Below are 16,386 nucleotides of genomic sequence, written 5' to 3'. Positions count from 1 at the left end.
CCTCCATGGGTATCCACGGCTCAGTCTGGATGTGCACCTGTGAGAGGCAGGCAGTCTCTTGCTAGGATGAGTGGACAGACACAATAGAAATGACAGCCCTGGTGCTGTCACCCCCAGCTCTGTTCCCAAAACACAGACTTCTGGACTGTCCAGCAGCTGCCCCAGTGACACGGAACGCCAGGCAGGGAAGGCCACTGGAAAGGGAACCTTCCCCCCAAATCCCCTCTGTGCTAGCACAGCCTCTAAAGCTGTACTCCCAGATCTCATACCCGCAGGAAGGAGTCCAGTGAGCCATTCTCCATGAACTCGGTGATGATCATAACTGGAGAGCTCTTGGTGACCACACCCTCCAGGTGGATGACATTGGGGTGGTCGAACTGCCCCATGATGCTGGCCTCGCTCAGGAAATCTCGCCTCTGCTTCTCCGTGTAGCCAGACTTGAGGGTCTTGATGGCCACAAAGATCTCTCTTTTGCCTGGAAGCTTGAGATGCCCACTGCACACCTCACCAAACTCCCCTGTAAACACAAGATTGGGCCTTTGAGCCTCCCCACCTCTGCTGTGCCCCGCAAGGGACCCCTGGCCCCAGCTGTGCCCGCCCTGCCTGTCCCTGAGCTGAGCACCCACCTCCTGATCCGTGTTCCCTCCCTCTCCAAGCCTCCAGCTGCACTCATCCGTGAGGAGCACTGCACTTGGAATTACATGCACATGGGAACTGATGGTCTTGCTTCTCCCACACTGGACTCCCCTGCTCCTTCTAGTCCAGCCTGGGGCTAAAGTAAGATCTTAGTGGCATCAGTCCTAGTGGCATCAGGTTAAATCCTCCCAAATCCTGGCACCATGAAGGAGCCTGTGCTGCTGAGGGCCAGCCAGCCGTTCCCAGGTCACCTACCTGCCCCAATCACCTGCTCGATTTTGACACAAGAGATATCGATTTCTTTTGCAAATTCCCTGACAGCCTCATTGGGATCTTCGTAGGTGAAAGGATCGATATAAATCTTCATCCCTGGAGTCACTGCGTAAAGGGGAGGGAGAGAGTGAGACGGATGCAACTGGAATGGTTGGCATGAAGGAAAAGAGAAAACTGTTTGAGTGACCATCTTTTTACCTCAGCAAGTTGCATAATCAAGGCATGAAGCAGACAGAGAGAAACAGTTTGAGAAAGAGCATGCAGAGCCATGTTTCACATGACTGTTAAAACTGATTTTAATGAACTCTGGCCCACAGGTCATTGTTGGGGCAGTAGGAAGCTACATTGTGAGCCTGGATTAGAAACTGCAGACTCCTCCGTAGGGGATCTGTGACCCTTCCAGGAGCTGTGCAAGCAGGAGGGACAGTCCAGTCTGTCCCTGCCCTGTCCTCCTGTCTGGCACACCTGCCCACGGCTGGGTTCCCTCTTGGGAGCCCCAAGAGAAGTAGTAGTCATAGGAAAATCACAAAAATCACTCTAGGAAAATCACAAAAGACAGGTTCCTCTTGCTAGGCCGAGCAGGCGACACAGTGACACGTCATGGGAAAGGCAGTGGCCAAGAGACTTGGTGAGGCTGGACTGCTGCTTCCACATCCCAGCCACCTGCACTGTGGGACAGCCCTCACCTGTGCTTTTCCCCTTTCTGTACTCATTTTCTGGCCCCTGGCTCACTTCAAAATGACCTATTTGGAGAGCAGAGCTCACAGTTCCCTAAATAAGGAGCCCCACACAGCACCAGACTCTGACTCCCAGCTCCAGGATACTGCTGGTATTCAGGGGGTTCTGCAGGGCTCACAGGCTCCCTGGGCCTTAGCAATTTGCTGCAGTGTCTGCATGGCAATCATTGCTGGGGACTGAGCAGGGACTGAGCCCTGGCCAGGTGTGTTGGGTGAAGAAGGGGCTAAAAGGCACCCAGGCTGTATCAGCTCTGCTGCATCCCGTGCAACCAGGCCTGTTCCAAGAGGTGCAGGCACAGTGATTGAACCCATCCCAGCACGGAGCTGTCACGTCCCACACCGGGCCCCAGGAGAACGTGTGAATGTGTGTTTGCAGCCCAGACTGACAAACAACTGAGAGCTGCATTTACATAATGTCTCCTGAAAAGTGTCATTTTTCCTGGTAAGTGATAGTGAGGCAGCCAGCACAGGCTGCTGGGGCACAGGGCTGCAGCTCTGCCTTTTGGGACATGTTTCCCAGGTAAAAGCAGGAGCAACAATGAGTCCTGAGTGGAAACACTACTGGTGTTTTCCATGCTCTGAGCAAGGCCTGGATTTGTACAGGAATAAGGTATTAAAAGGGCAGAAATCCTGAAGCTGCAAGTAGAACATGAAGAAAATCACAACTGAGATTGGGATAAAGCAAGATTAGAGCAACAGGTCTCTAGTGAGGGGGGAGAAAGGAATTTCAGGGACATGAAGGCAGGGGTTAATCATAGAATCATGGAATGGTTTGGGTTGAAAGGAATCTTAAATGACCTCATCTCATTCCACCCCCTGCCATGGGCAGGGACACCTGCCACTATCCCAGGTTGCTCCAAGCCCTGTCCAATCTGGCCCTGGACACTTCCAGGGATGGGGGAAGAAGGATGCACTGGGGTGAGGCAGGGTGTGCAGTGAGGCTGAGCAGGAATGCTGGCTGTGAGGGAGTGCCTTGCACAGGGATGTTGGGAGAGGAAGGCTACAAGAGAAGGCATGTTAGGTATTGCATTATATACCTATATATAGATATATCTCATATCTGCTGGGAATCTGGGAGCACTGGGATGGGCTCTGGCAAAGGTCTGTGGGTTCCTGCAGGGGGACAGCACTCTGCAGGACAGGGACAGGCCAGGGAAGGAATCTCACTGCTGCCCAGGAGATGGGCAAAGCTCAGGAGCTGGAGGAGCAAGACGTAGTGTGGTGGCAGATGCTGCAGCACAGAAGACAGTGATGCTTCAGGGGGTGTTGGTTGTCACAGAGGCCTGGAGGACGCGCTCAGGCACCTGACAGCGTGCAAGGGCTGAGAGCAGGGCAGGGATCAGGGGCTGGGGGGATCCAGAGCTGCCCTGCCCACACACACACATGCACACCCTGCCCAGAGCCCTCCCCGCAAGTGCCGAGTGAACAGGAGCACGAACCGAGCAGCGAGCGGCCCCCCAGGGCCGGGGGGGGCCCCCGGTACGTACTGTGGCCACTGGTGTAGTGCTGCAGCTTGTCCGTGTACTCCGAGTCAGCCCGCTCGAAGCCCCGTCTTCTGGAAGGGAAGGGAGAGCTGAGCACAGCATGGGCCCCTCGGGGCTGGGGCTGTGCCGCGGGGACACCTCTGTCCCCTCTCCATGCCATCCCCTGTCCACAGTGCCCGTGCCCCGCCCAGCCCTGGGGGTGTCTCAGCCTGCCCTACCTGCTGCACACGATGCCGATGACCACCACGGCGATGAGGAACACCAGCCCTGCCGCCGAGGAGCCGATGATGAGCGGCAGCTTCTCCTGCACACTGGTCTGGTACTCGGCTGGCACACGGAGAAAAGGGAACAGGTTACCGTGGCACAGGATGCGCCATCCCTCACAAGGTCATCGAAGTCAGAGGACGGCCCTGAGCACAGGCCATGTTAGATTCCTGGCATGGCATCGGTCCAGGACAGTCAGGACTGGTTGGGGGATGTGTCCCAGAAGGAAGGTTGGATGGAGCTATTCCTTTTGAGAGGAAGGTTTAGTCCTGTGGATGCGTGCTGTGCCTTCTCCTTGGCCCCAGGGCCAGAAAACTGGCTTGGTCTGTTTTATTTAGCAGCACAAATTTAGAAAAATAAAACATGACTCTGTGTTTGTCATCAGCCGTTGTGCAGGTAGAAAACATCAATTTTGCTTCCTCTCCATCCAGCTGAACAGACACATCCCCACAATGGAAAAGCTGGGCAGAAACCGGGGCCTTCCCTGCATGGAACAAGCACCCAGCCTCTCTCCGGGTCTTGAATATGATTTGTCAACACACCCTGGAAGGGACTGGCAGCAAGGAGCCAGCTGCCTGTCTATCTCCACATCTCTCCAGACCCTGAGTCACCTTTACAGAGCAGCTGCAGACTCACCTTCAGTCATGGTCTGGAAATACATCTTCCCACTGTAGCGGCCGTAGCCGGCCACGGTGCGTGCCCGCACCTGGAACACGTAGATGGTGCCAGCCTTGAGGTTCTGCACTGCCACAGTGTTGGTGGGGCTCTTCACTGTGGTTGAGTTCAACTCGCTCAGATCCTGCCAAGAAAACACAAACCCGTCATCAGAAAAATCAGTCCAGAATCAGGAGTTGTGCTTCTGGAAGAAGGAAGGGCAGGAGATCAGGGTGGAGAGACCACCAAGGTCTGAACAAAGACGTCTTTCCTTCTGGCAGGGAGACACAGACTCAGGGATGTGAGTATAGATATTCCTGGGCTATTCACCACCTCTCAGGAAAGGCTCTAAACAAGGCAGTAGCTACAAAACTCACGCTGCTTCTCTAAGCCTTGAGGTCAATGGAGATGGGAACTTCTTCCTTCTGTGCCTTTCTCTTAGCACTTTCCTCCTCCCCCACCCCCTCCTGCTGTGCTTTATCCAGCCTCAGCACAGTCCATCCACCCTTCCCCGGCTCCCATCTCCCTTTGCCAGGAGGTAAAGCCCACCTGAACACTGGGTTTTGGACCTCAGGAGAAGTTCTGCTTCCACCCCACTGCCCAGAGCCTGCTTCTCCAGGGGCCACGGCCAAGTTTCCAAGGCTGGGCACCCCAAGAGCATATTTCAAAGTGATAATGAGACTATTTCCAAACTTTTGTTCTGCCCCTTGTCTGCAGTTTTGCAGCTGAGGACTGGAGCAGTCACACAGTGGTGTAGGTGATGGTTCCATCACTGCCCTTAGGAATTGTGCCCTTCATCCAGAAGCACTGGTGGGTGGGCAGAATTTCCTTGTACAAGAGAACAGGTAGTCCCTGTCTCCCAGGGACATGGAGTCAACAGAGGAGGATGACAGAGGGTCCTGAATGTGGCCAGAGAAAGGTGGCCGGGAGCCTGGCTGCCATGAGGTCCCCAAAGTCAGAGCAAAACAGCAATGCCAACAGCACAATGCTTCTGGAAAACAGAGAGCTCCTAGGAAAGCCCAGCTGTGAGCAAGCACCCGAGAAAAGGAGGTGCAGGCATAGATTTTGGAATTCAGTGGCTGTAGTGACACTGAAGGTGCTCATCCACCTGGCTGCACCTCGGGTCTGGCAGGTCAGCCTGCCCAGGCAGATTACCAGATGGAACAGAGGAGCAGCAGCTCAAAATCTAAGCTGGCAAGTTCCCAGTGAGTCCTTGAGATCTGCTGACTTCAAGTCCCTGCACAGGACTCCCCCTGCACCCTCAGGGAGGAGGGGTCACCTCGTGAGACTTTGGCAGGGACTGGCAGAAAGTGAGACATGAGGTTTGGGGAACTCCTTAAGTGTGACTGAGGGTGTGACCAAGGGACTGACCTCTGTCCCAGCTCTGAAATGACACAGAGATGGAGATGGAGGCATGGAGACATTTCTGCTTTTCCCATGGGAACAAGAGGTCAGCGTGAAACTCCCAGAAAAGAGAAAGCACCTCCTCACCAACTTCTGCAGTAGAGTGCTGATGGACAGAGGGCAATGAAGGGGCAATCAGGCAGAAGGAAGATCCCACAGAATCATTAAGGTCAGAAAATTCCTTCAAAGTCATCAAGTCCAACCTTTGACTGATCCTTGTCACCAGCTCAGAGCACCGAGTGCCACGTCCAGTAATTTCCTGAACACCTCTGGGGTGGGGATTCCACTACCTCCTTGGGCAGCCCCTTTAATGTCTGAGCACCCTTTCCATGAAGAAATTCTTCCTGCTGTCCAACCTGAACCTCCCCTGGCACAGCTTGAGACTATGTCCTCTTGTCCTTTTGCTTTTTCCCTGGAAGAGGACACTGACACCCACCTGGCTGCACCTTCCTGTCAGGGATCTTGTGGTTATAGAATCATGGAACAGTTTCAGTTGGAAGGGGACCTTAAAGCTCATCCAGTTCCACTCCCTGCCATAGGCAGGGACACTTTCCACTAGACCAAGCATCCAACCTGGCCTTGGACGCTTCCAGGGATGAGGCAGCCACAGCATCTCTGGGCAACCTGTGCCAGGGCCTCCCCACACCATCCAACCTGGCCTTGAATAGAGTTAATTTCATGTCTCAAGGTGTTGGTTGAGCAGTGCTCTGGTGTGGATGGTGGTAAGAGAGGGACCTGGCAGGAATGTGTTTCTTCAAGTGCATGGCCAAACCCAAGGGATGGAGATGCTGATGGCAAATCCCTCTGCAGGGAGTACAGGGGAGCTCTGAGCTATATGTGGGGCGTGGAGGAATCGGACAAGGGGGAATGGCTTTGGACTGAAAGAGAGCAGGCTTAGATGAGATATTGGGGAGAAATTTCTCTCTGTGATGAGGCCCTGCCACAGGGTGCCCAGAGCAGCTGTGGCTGCCCCTGGATCCCTGGCAGTGTCCAAAGCTGGGCTGGATGGGACTTGGAGCACCCTGGGCTATGGAAGGTGTCCCTGCCCATGGCAGGGGGTGGAATGAGATGGGCTTTGAGATCACTTCCAGCCTAACCATCCTATGATTCTGTGAAACACCTGGGAGACCTCCACTGTTAACACTATTCAGGAACACTTTTCCCTTCTAAAAACTACAGTATCTGTTTTATGCATCTGGACTTGATGCTGAAGGTTCCTGATTGTCACTGGGGTCTCTGGTAATTAGACTGATGACAGTGAAAAGCTCAATTACAGATACACACAGACCAAGGAAAGATGAGCACACAGAGAACTCATGGCCTCGTTGGTCTGATCAGGCCTCAGCACTCCCTTGGACCTTTCCCAGGCAGGCAAGGAGAGAAATAGGTCAGGAAATGTTTACAGTTTTAGAGCTCAAGGGCTTGGATGAATCCTCCCAGCCCCTCGGAGGGCACTAACAACTCAGTTGTTTTAAAATCATTTGTCCAACTCTTTTGGAGAACCCCATCCCTGCTCCTGGAGGACTTTAAATGGAACATAATGGCCAAGGTGGTTGATAGCCTGGGAAATGGACGTCTGCCTGGCTGAGGAAGGTGTGCTTGTGATGTACTCCCCTCTAAACCCAGACCACAAGGAAAAACCATATTACACCTCTCCACCCTCCCTTATCAAACCTGTTCTTTCTCCTTGGCATCACCTCTCCAGAACCTGCACATTCACCTCAAACACTTCTCCCCTTTCACCTCTCTGGACTCCTCCAGCAGGCCAAGTGCATCCCCGGTGGTTTAAAGCCCAAATCCAAGCAGAGGTTTGTGGTGTTTGAAGGTTTTTTTTTTCCTGCTGATTTTGTTTTGAATTTGGAAATCCTAATTCAAAATAACACACTGGTTTGGAGTCTTCATCTGGTTCCCCCTCCCACGAGTCAAACTGAAGCTGAAACCAAAGTCTGATCAACAAAGAAAGAGTCTCTTGAAACATGGGTAGGCTGTGAAACACCCAAAGGATTTACAAAAATTGCTTCTAAAAAGTCGCATTTTAAAAAAATATTGAAAGTGAAAAAGCCAAGAAAAAGAAATCAACTGACTGAATTTGGCAGAGTTCCCATGAGCCTGCACAGTGACATCTGCCATGGCCCTGGGGGCAAAACCAGCAGGACACAGCCACAACCAGGGCCAAGAGCCAAACCATCACACAGCTGCATTTCAGGATGCCCGTGTGTGGAAGCAGGGTCCTGCCAGCCACACTGGAGCTGCCTCTGTGGCATCCACAGCACCTGGACTCTCACAGGGATCCACCACTATGGGGACAGCCCAAGAAGATTTGTGCCCCCAGCCAGGCATCCCATCAAATGGGACAAGGAGAAATGGCCTCAAGTTGTGCCAAGGGAAGTACAAGCTAGGTATAAGGAAACATTTCTTCATTAAAAGGGTTTTCAGGCATTGGCACAGGCTGCCCAGGGCAGTGGTGGAGCCCCCATCCCTGGAAGTGCTCAAGAAATGAGATGCTGCACTTGGCAATGTGGCTTGGTGTGCATCAAGTGCTGGGTGAAGGTTGGACTGACTGATCTTGGAGGGCTTTTCCAATTTTAATTATTCTCTGAGTGTTTGAATACCTCTCCAAAACCCACTGAGTCCTGGACAGTGTCCACTCCCAGTGTGGCCCTGGGCAGGGACTGGGACTGCAAGTAGGGTATCCCAGGGCACCCTGGCAGGGTTTGCTCTCCATGTCCTTGAACTCCCGGTTTTCTTGGGACAGAGACCCCTCCAAGGATTTGGGCAGCTCTGGGTGAAGGGGCAGCCCCACCTCACAACAGATGAGAAACACCAGGCAGCAGCTTTGGCTCCAGGCCCGGGGATTCTGGTGTTCAGCACTGCAGGACAGACTCCAAAATGTCAGAGATTCACGGAACCCCAGGATGGTTTGGGTTGGAAGGGACCTTAAAGACCAACTTGTTCCAAACCTCTGACATGGGCAGGGATGTCTCGAGTGAGCCTGGGACCAGCACCTCCAGCATCCTTGGTCCAAGCCCTGGGGACACCCTGTCCTGGGGTGCTGGGCTCTGGCCAGAAGCTCCTGGGCACCACGAGAGCTCTACTTCTACCTCCACTTCCATATCCACCTTCACAGGTCCTCTCCCCTGCCCTTCACCCCCCAGCCAGCCCATGGCCCTACTCCAGCTCTGGTTGGAGACATCAAAGGGCTCCTTTGCCTCCTAAAATTTTGCACGGGTGACCAAATTGGGCTGAATGTCTTCAAACAATTACAAAATGGGTGACTTTGAGCACCATCAAACCCAATCATCTTGCATCATGAGGAGGGCTAATTACTCTTTGCTGTGCCTGACACTGCAGTGGGTCTCCAGTTCCCACACTCTGGGATGAGTTTGGCAACTTTGGATAAAAACTGCTACGCCCTTTCTAAATGAAGACAGTGCAGACTTTTTAAGTAAGACAAACAGTGGCAGGTGCCTCTTGGAAGTGAAAAAAAAAACTATTAAGGCGAGGGCTACAGGGAGCAGCCACGTCAGGCATTGTTTGTGCAACAATCTGCGCAGATTTGCTCCAACTCCACGTGAAAGAAACTCATAATGTTGCCTTTGTACAGGCATTTTTAATGGCTTCTAAGAATAGAAGTGTCATAAATAATCTGTGAAAGGGAAACAAAAATACACCTTTGTTTCAGGTATTGTGAACAGTGCTTTTCTGTCAATGCTAAAATAAATTCTTCTATTTTTTTTATTTAATGTCTTTATATAGAAGAAAATCTATTAAAAATGAAGAGCCAAGGTGCTTTTTATACACAATGTGTATGGTGCTATTCTTCATTTGAGCTGTTTTCACGAAAATAAAATATAATTTTCTACTGGGGAAAAAAATTTCCACCAGAAACAACCAGCTCCAGAGATCTTTTCTGAGCATTCAGAAGCATGTGGGACAGTTTGTAATGAAATATTTGGAAGGAAATCACCTCTGCACAGACTGGCAGTGGAGTGAGAACACACCTGGGATGTGTCACATACCACATCCAACTGCAGGATTGATGGGAAGCAGGAGGAGGGCATAGCAGGGCCAAAGCCCTGGCACAGGTGCCCAGAGAAGCTGTGGCTGCCCCTGGATCCCTGGAAGTGCCCAAGGTCAGGTTGGATGGGGCTTGGAGCAGCTTGGGATAGTGGAAGGTGTCCCTGCCCATGGCAGGGGATGGGACTGGATGAGCTTTAAGGTCCCTTCCAACCAAAATCATTCTGGGATGCTTCCATGGTTCTCTGAAATACCAGGACAGGGAGAACTTCAGCCCAGCTCTGCCCTCTGTGCCAGGCTTAGGGCTCCATGAACAGCCCTGCCTGAGAGCGGGGCCACTTGTCCCCATCATCAGGGACATGCTGTGCCTCAGCTCTGACAATGGGACAGGCAGATGTGGCTGCCTGCAAAGACTGGCCACCACCAGCAGCACCATTTTTTACACAAAAATTCCCGTTATTTACAGCCTCCCTCAGAAAACAGAGGAGAGGGAAGAAATAAAGAGGGTGAGAGACTAAGATAAAGTAAGAGGAAGAGAATGTACTCCCTGAGATCTTCTGCCTCTACACTGAGGGTCCCCAGGGAAAGGACCCTTCTTGCTTCCCAGATCTGTCTTGTTATCTACTCATCCATCTTGCCACGTATTCTGGGATAATTTCCAAGGGTCAAAATAAATGGCTGTGATTTATGCAATATAGGTCAGGACCTATTTAACAGCTTACAAAGGAGCCCCCCCTCCTCCCCATTCTCCCTCTGGCTCTTGGTGATGAGAAAATAGGTCACAGGCAGGCAGTGGGGGGGATTAATCATTTCTTCCGGCAACTGCTGGGAAAAATATTTTCAGTTCCATTTAATCATAAAGCTTTTTAATTAGTTAGTTTGCAATTTATAATGTATAGTTTATAAGCTCTTGTGCAAGGGGGCAGATTCCTGGAAGGAGAAGCCTCCTGCTCTCCATCTCCCCTGGGCTGCACAGATGAAGTTCAGCCTGGCAGGGCCTGATAGGTCCTGGGACCAACCTCCACATGGTCCTCAGGTCTCTGAGCAGCCACTGGTGGGATGGACACCCTGGCACAGTCCAGACTGAAATCCCTCTGTCTGCCTGGACAGGGAGGTTATGGAAGGAGCAGGTTCCTCAGGGATGAGAGAGCCAGAGCTGCAGGACCCCTTCACACTGACTCCATAGTGCAGCGTGGACCTTCCACGGGAGCATGGGACACCTTCTCCCTGTACAGCATCTGGGCTCAGGATGCTGAAGAGATGCCAAACTCACTTTTGGTGTAAATGCGCCTGTGGACAGCACTCCAGAAAATCTCCAGGACTGGACACCCACTGAGTGTGTTCCAGCCTGGGACTGGATGTTCCCTGTCATTCCCATTTCCTATTGATGCCCCAGTAAATGAAAAGTTAAAAATAGACCCTGGACTTTGGCTACCCTGCTCTCCCTGCAATGGGTCCACTTGCCACCAGTTCTGTGGAGGTGACAGGAGAAGCTCCTCAATGACCAGTGGATTTTCTACACTTGGGCCACAGGAACCTTCACCGGACTGATGGTCACTGTCACCCACATGGCCAAATGCAGCAAGAGAAGTTTCCTACTGAACAATCACTCTCCGCCCTTAAGAGAAGCTCTGCACCCCCTCCTCTCCCCAAAAGCTGTGGGTGAACCCCGTGAAGGTCCCTCAGTACCTTCTCATAATACTGCAGCTCATAGTCCAGGATGACTCCATTGGGCTGGTCGGGCTGGGACCAGGAGAGGGTGATGCTGTCCACGGTGCGGCTCACCTGGTGCATGATGGACACGGCAGAAGGCGCTGGAAGAGAGAGAGGGGGAGGACAAGACAGTCAGACATCTGCACAGGTAGGACCCTCACCCCGGCAGGAGGTGGGCAGGAGGGTTATTGCTGTTTGGAGCTCTGGAATTCACTTCCTACACTGGGAGAGCTGTCCAGAGGTCAGGAGATCCTGGATTTTGCTGTTTGTAGAGAGCAGTGAGGGGAGAAAAAAATGGTTCTGCTGAATTGGTAGTTAGAAAACATGTAGGACAACGTTTCAAGCAGGCAAATGGCAAAAGGAGCCCACGGTTGGAGCAGGCACGGCATTGCTCCACCGGAAAAAGCCCCAACAGCCCCATACCATGCACTCCTCCCTGCCTGCCATGGGGAAATAGGCGGTTTTTGTTTTTTCATTTGCATAGAGCAGCTTCCCAAGGCTCAGGCAGGCTGGGGCTGCAAGCTGCACATGCCAATCACAGGAGGCGCATCCAGCAGCCTGAGCAGGCAACATAAAGCTGACCTGACACGCTGACAATGGAGAGCCGCCCGCCCGGCGGCCCCCGCTCATCGCAGCGAGCACAAAGGGCCCTGGCGGCCCGCAGACAGCGGGCAGCCGCCGCGGGACAGGGGGTGTGCAGCTGCCTCAGGACAGTGGTGCCCAGCTGCTGCAGCCACGGCCGGACCCTCGGCCGTGCCGCGCCCTGGGGAGGCTGCCCGGGGAGCTGTGCTGACGAGCCCACGGGGCAGGCACCAGAGCGTGGAGCTGCCGCCTCCCTGGGAAACTCTGACCGGCTCTGGCCCGGCGTGCTGGGGAGTGGGCAGGTGAGCCAACAGCCCGGGCTGCTTCCAGTCCTGCGGGCCAGGAAGCTCATCAGAGGCTGCAGCTTCTCCTGAGGGGAGCTCCCATTTCTGCTCTGTGTGCAGGGACAGCACCCATGGAACGGCTGGAGCTGTGTCAGGGGGGTTTAGGCTGGAGATCAGGGAAAGGTTATTATACCCCAGAGGGTGCTGGGCACTGCCCAGGCTCCCCAGGGAATGGGCACAGCCCTGAAACTACCAGAGCTCCAGGAGCATTTGGACAACGCTCTCAGGGATGCACAGGATGGGATTGTTGGGGTGTGTGTGCAGGGCCAGGAGTGGGACTCGATGATCCTTGTGGGTCCGTTCCAAGTTGGGATAGTCTCTGATTCTAGGTGCTGACAGCAGAGCAGCCTACACCCCCCAGCCCTGATGCAGGGCTGACACCCACGGCTGCCTGCGCTGCCTCCTCTCCCTGCATCCCAGAGCAGTGAGATGAGCCCTCCCTGCGCCCAGCCTGCTGCTGGCACTGCCAGCACATCCACCTCAGTGTGGGGCTACCCAGACCTCCCCCAGTGCCAGCCCAGCCCTGGAGAGCTCCAGCTGCTGTGAGCGTTAGCTTTGGCACGTCTGCCAGCACAGGCTCACCACTGCAACAGCTTCAGGGCACAGGGGAAGCCTCAGGGGCGGGAGAGAACTGGAGAGCGGTAGCATGAAAGCTTCCTCATCACTTGCATGCCAGGCCAAATGGATGCAGAGAGGTTTGCACTCAGATGGGCTTTTCCCAAGTCCAATCCTTACAATATTTCACAGAAGAACAACTCATTTGACCGCTCTGAGAAGCAGCCTCGAGGAGCAGCACCCAGAGGAGAGCACCTCTCACCCAGCTCGAGGCTGGCTCCCCTTGGCATCAGGGGCAGTGACAGGAGCTGTGCCAGCTGGGGTTGCAGTGGCAGGACTGCAGTGCTTGGAGGAGCATGGCCCCAGCATGTTCCTGCACATTGCAATAAATTACCAGTGAGCAACTCCTCTCCAGCACACTAACAAAAGCCATTTTTTCTGATCCACCGTCTGCCTCTTCACTGCTGCTTTTCTGGCTCAGAGCACCGCAGTTCTCAGGATGCTCAATGTCTGGGTGCCAAGGGGCTGGGTTTGGGTAACACAAGATCTGCCACCACACTGCTGCACCATTTTCCTTCACCTGCCCACTGGGTTTCCCCACTCCTGAAGGAAGGTGTGATGTGGATTAGCCTCAGCAGTGTTGTTGAGATCCAGTTTTGTCCAGGAGAACAAAACTAGAAGGACAGCAGAGAACTTCCATCCCTGGAAGTGTTCCAGGCCAGGCTGGATGGGGCTTGGAGCAGCCTGGTCTGGTGGAAGGTGTCCCTGCCCATAGCAGGGAGGGGACGAGATAATCTTTAAAGGCCCTTCCAACACAAACCACACCATGATTCCAATAGATCCTGAGGCCAGTCCTTCCATCCATTTCTGCTTAAGCAAAGCCCCATTGCCCAACAGTATGAAACCCTCTGTGTCACCTCAGCCCTCCCCTTGCTCTGTGGCACTGCTCCTCTCCTGCCTTGACATCCCCATCCCACTGCTTCAGGCCACATCTTTCCGAACTCCTGGGAATAGTTTCTCATGCTGGCGTGAAGATAAAACACAGGTAATGTTTCTGGAGCCTGTCAGCTCTTGCCAGAACTCACTGCTTCCTTGTTGAAACAGATTCTGTAGGACATCTGCAATTTTCAAGACAAACATGTCTGTCTCTGGAGAGCAGGCTTAGAAGGAAGATGTGGCCGTGCTGCGGACGCCCTGTAGCAGGAATGGCGCTGGTCTGAGGGAAGCACACAGCCCGTGGTGTCTCTGCCACCTGCTCTGGGAACTGATCCCACATTTACACAGTGGGCTTTTCCAGGACAGGGGCCATGTACAGCCAGGGCTGTCCCACAACACCAGGATGTGGCAACATCCCATGATTCAGGCACAGGTTCAGTGGCCTTGCAGCTGGAGAAGTTCCTCGGCTCCAGGTGCCTCCTGGTAGGAGTGAAGTCTCTGGGATGTTCCTCTTCCAGTTCCATGCACTGCACCCCAGCTCGGGAGTACAGGACTTCTCCAAGGCATCTCCTGCCTCTCCTGAGGGAGATGTACAAGACAACAGCTACAGCAGGACGTGTGTGACTCATGTGCTGCGGGTACCTGGTGAACCTGCTCTTGTCTGGCTCAGCAAAAGACCTAAATGGATGAGGTGGGGCTCATCTAACGAGCTTATTGAGGCAAATGTGCTGTATGGTGGGAGGAGGCAGGTGAGATGAATGACAACAGCAACCTCAGCGCCTTTCCTACACCTGGGGCAAGGGAGTGGCTCCGCAAGAGCAGGAACCTCCCCACTGCATGTCCCCAGTAACTGCTCCTCTTATCACAGACACCAGGGGAGTGCACAGCAATGAAGTCACAGGAAGGTCTAGGTTAGAAGTGACCTCTGGATGTTTCTGGTCCCATGGGCTGGCAGAATAATTTCAAAATCAGATCATTTTGCTCAGGACTGTGTCCAGATGAGACCTAGTGAATCTGATCCCCATGGATGGGGCTCCCATAGGCTCTCTGAGCAGCAGCCCCCAGCTGCCTTGCTCTTTGGGGCAGAAACTTTCCCTCACGTTCCACTGAGATTTTGCTGGCTGTGTCTTGTGGATGTTTCCACTGCTCTCTCCCTCGATACCCCTCAGCCTCCTCCTCTCCAGGCTGACCAGACCCAGCTCTCAGCTGCCCTCACCTCTCATCCTCCAGCCCCAGCCTCAGGCTAACCTCATTGTCCTGCTGGACCTGCTCCAGTTTGTCCATGAATGTGATCCTGGGAGCCCCAGAGAGGACACAGGACCCCAGGCGTGGTCCCGAGACTGCCGAGCAGGTGGAAACAATCCCTCTCCTGGACTTTTTGCTAACAGAGCACAGCATTCTGCAGTGCCACAAAACATGGTCCTTTGTCACACCCTTTATGCCAGGTGAGGGCCTGGGGTACACAGAGAGGCTCCCAGTCCTGCGAATCAGGGATGGGCTGAGCTTGAAACCAGTTTAGAGGAGCCAGCCAGACTCAGAGTGACTTTCCCAGGTCCAGTCAGCAGGAACAGCTTCAGCTGGATTCTGACACAATGCCCAGGCAGCTGACTGTGCCTTGTGACACACAGAGGAGATCAGATACAGACAGTCCCCACTCTCAGAGCTTTGATCACCCTGTGATGTCACCGTGAAGGTGTGAGCAGAGGTGGATTTATCCTGATGGGGTCTCCAGGGGTAGGTGTGTCCCAAAAGTGCAAAAAACAAACAGCCCTTCCTTCATTTCACAGCTGATGGAAACACTGCTCCTGACTGAATCCCTTAAGCCTCAATGGCATTTTATTGAACAAATTTCACAGAATATTCTGAGTTGGAAAGGATTCACAAAGATCACTGAGTCCATCTCTGAAGCGAATGGTCCAGATGGGGACCAAACCCACACCCTTGGCATGATCAGCGCGGGGCACTGAGGCAAACCCAACCATTGCAGTCCTTGAAAGGCACTTTCTGCATCCTCTTGATCAGGGATGGCCTCAGATTCCTCAGATTCCTCACAGTGGAGCCCTGTGGCTTCTCCGAATTGCTGGAGAAATAAACCACACCAAAACCACCACTGGAGTGTAAAACAAGCTTAATGAAAATCCACTAATGTACAAAGCCAGCATGTCCCACACGGTGACCCCTCTGGGGCAGAGGCATGGGAGGGATGCCAGTGACACTTCCGTGGTCAGCATCCCCAGCCCTGCACGGCCACACAACACTGGTCACAGGCAGACCCCTGCCCAGGCTGGGCTTGGCCTTTTGGCAGTTTATCTTAATGCAGGGAGCTGAGCAGGCTTCTGTAGCTCGGGCCAGCTCTGCAGGATCGACATGGGGGCACTGACAGCTCTGCAGCACACACAGGGTGCTGCCTGAGCTCAGGAACTGGAAACTCTTGGGAAGGATGGGCTTCAGCAGGTCCCCCCATCCTCAGGTCTTGCCAGCAGAGCTGCATGGCCATCACCTCCCTGAAGGGATCAATCACCTCTGAGCTTTGCCAGGGCTGGAATGGCAGAACACCATCTGTGTCCTGGGCTGATCCCACAGCGTGGGCAGCAGGTCCAGGAAGGGGACTGTGCTCCTCTGCTCTGGAGAGAACCACCTGCAATTCTGCCTCCAGCCCTGCGGTCCCAGCACAGAAGGGACATGGAGGAGTCGGAGCAAGTCCAGAGGAAGCTACGGAGATTCCAAGGGCTGGAGTCTCTCTGCTCTGGAGCCAGGCTGGGAGAGCTGGGGGGTGTTCAGCCTGGA

General features: G+C 53.7%; 1 protein-coding gene across 2 annotated transcripts in view; it reads right to left on the bottom strand.

The window, feature by feature from the left end:
- The window catches only part of EPHB2 (EPH receptor B2), a 127,592-nt gene that overhangs the window by 13,467 nt on the left and 97,739 nt on the right, over positions 1–16,386 (bottom strand). The window contains exons 6-11 of one of the 2 annotated variants that reach the window (XM_053997610.1): positions 11,159–11,283; positions 4,031–4,193; positions 3,349–3,457; positions 3,134–3,201; positions 892–1,014; positions 270–517 (exon numbers count right to left, since the gene is read on the bottom strand). In XM_053997610.1, coding sequence (XP_053853585.1) covers positions 270–517; positions 892–1,014; positions 3,134–3,201; positions 3,349–3,457; positions 4,031–4,193; positions 11,159–11,283 — 836 coding nt within the window. The remainder of the gene's footprint in view (positions 1–269; positions 518–891; positions 1,015–3,133; positions 3,202–3,348; positions 3,458–4,030; positions 4,194–11,158; positions 11,284–16,386) is intronic. The other variant, XM_053997611.1, reaches the window with a different exon arrangement.

Source organism: Vidua macroura, chromosome 23, assembly GCF_024509145.1.
Source record: "Vidua macroura isolate BioBank_ID:100142 chromosome 23, ASM2450914v1, whole genome shotgun sequence".
Lineage (NCBI taxonomy): Eukaryota > Metazoa > Chordata > Aves > Passeriformes > Viduidae > Vidua > Vidua macroura.
Note: the sequence above shows the minus strand (reverse complement) of the source record. Positions and strands in the feature narration are given on the sequence as shown.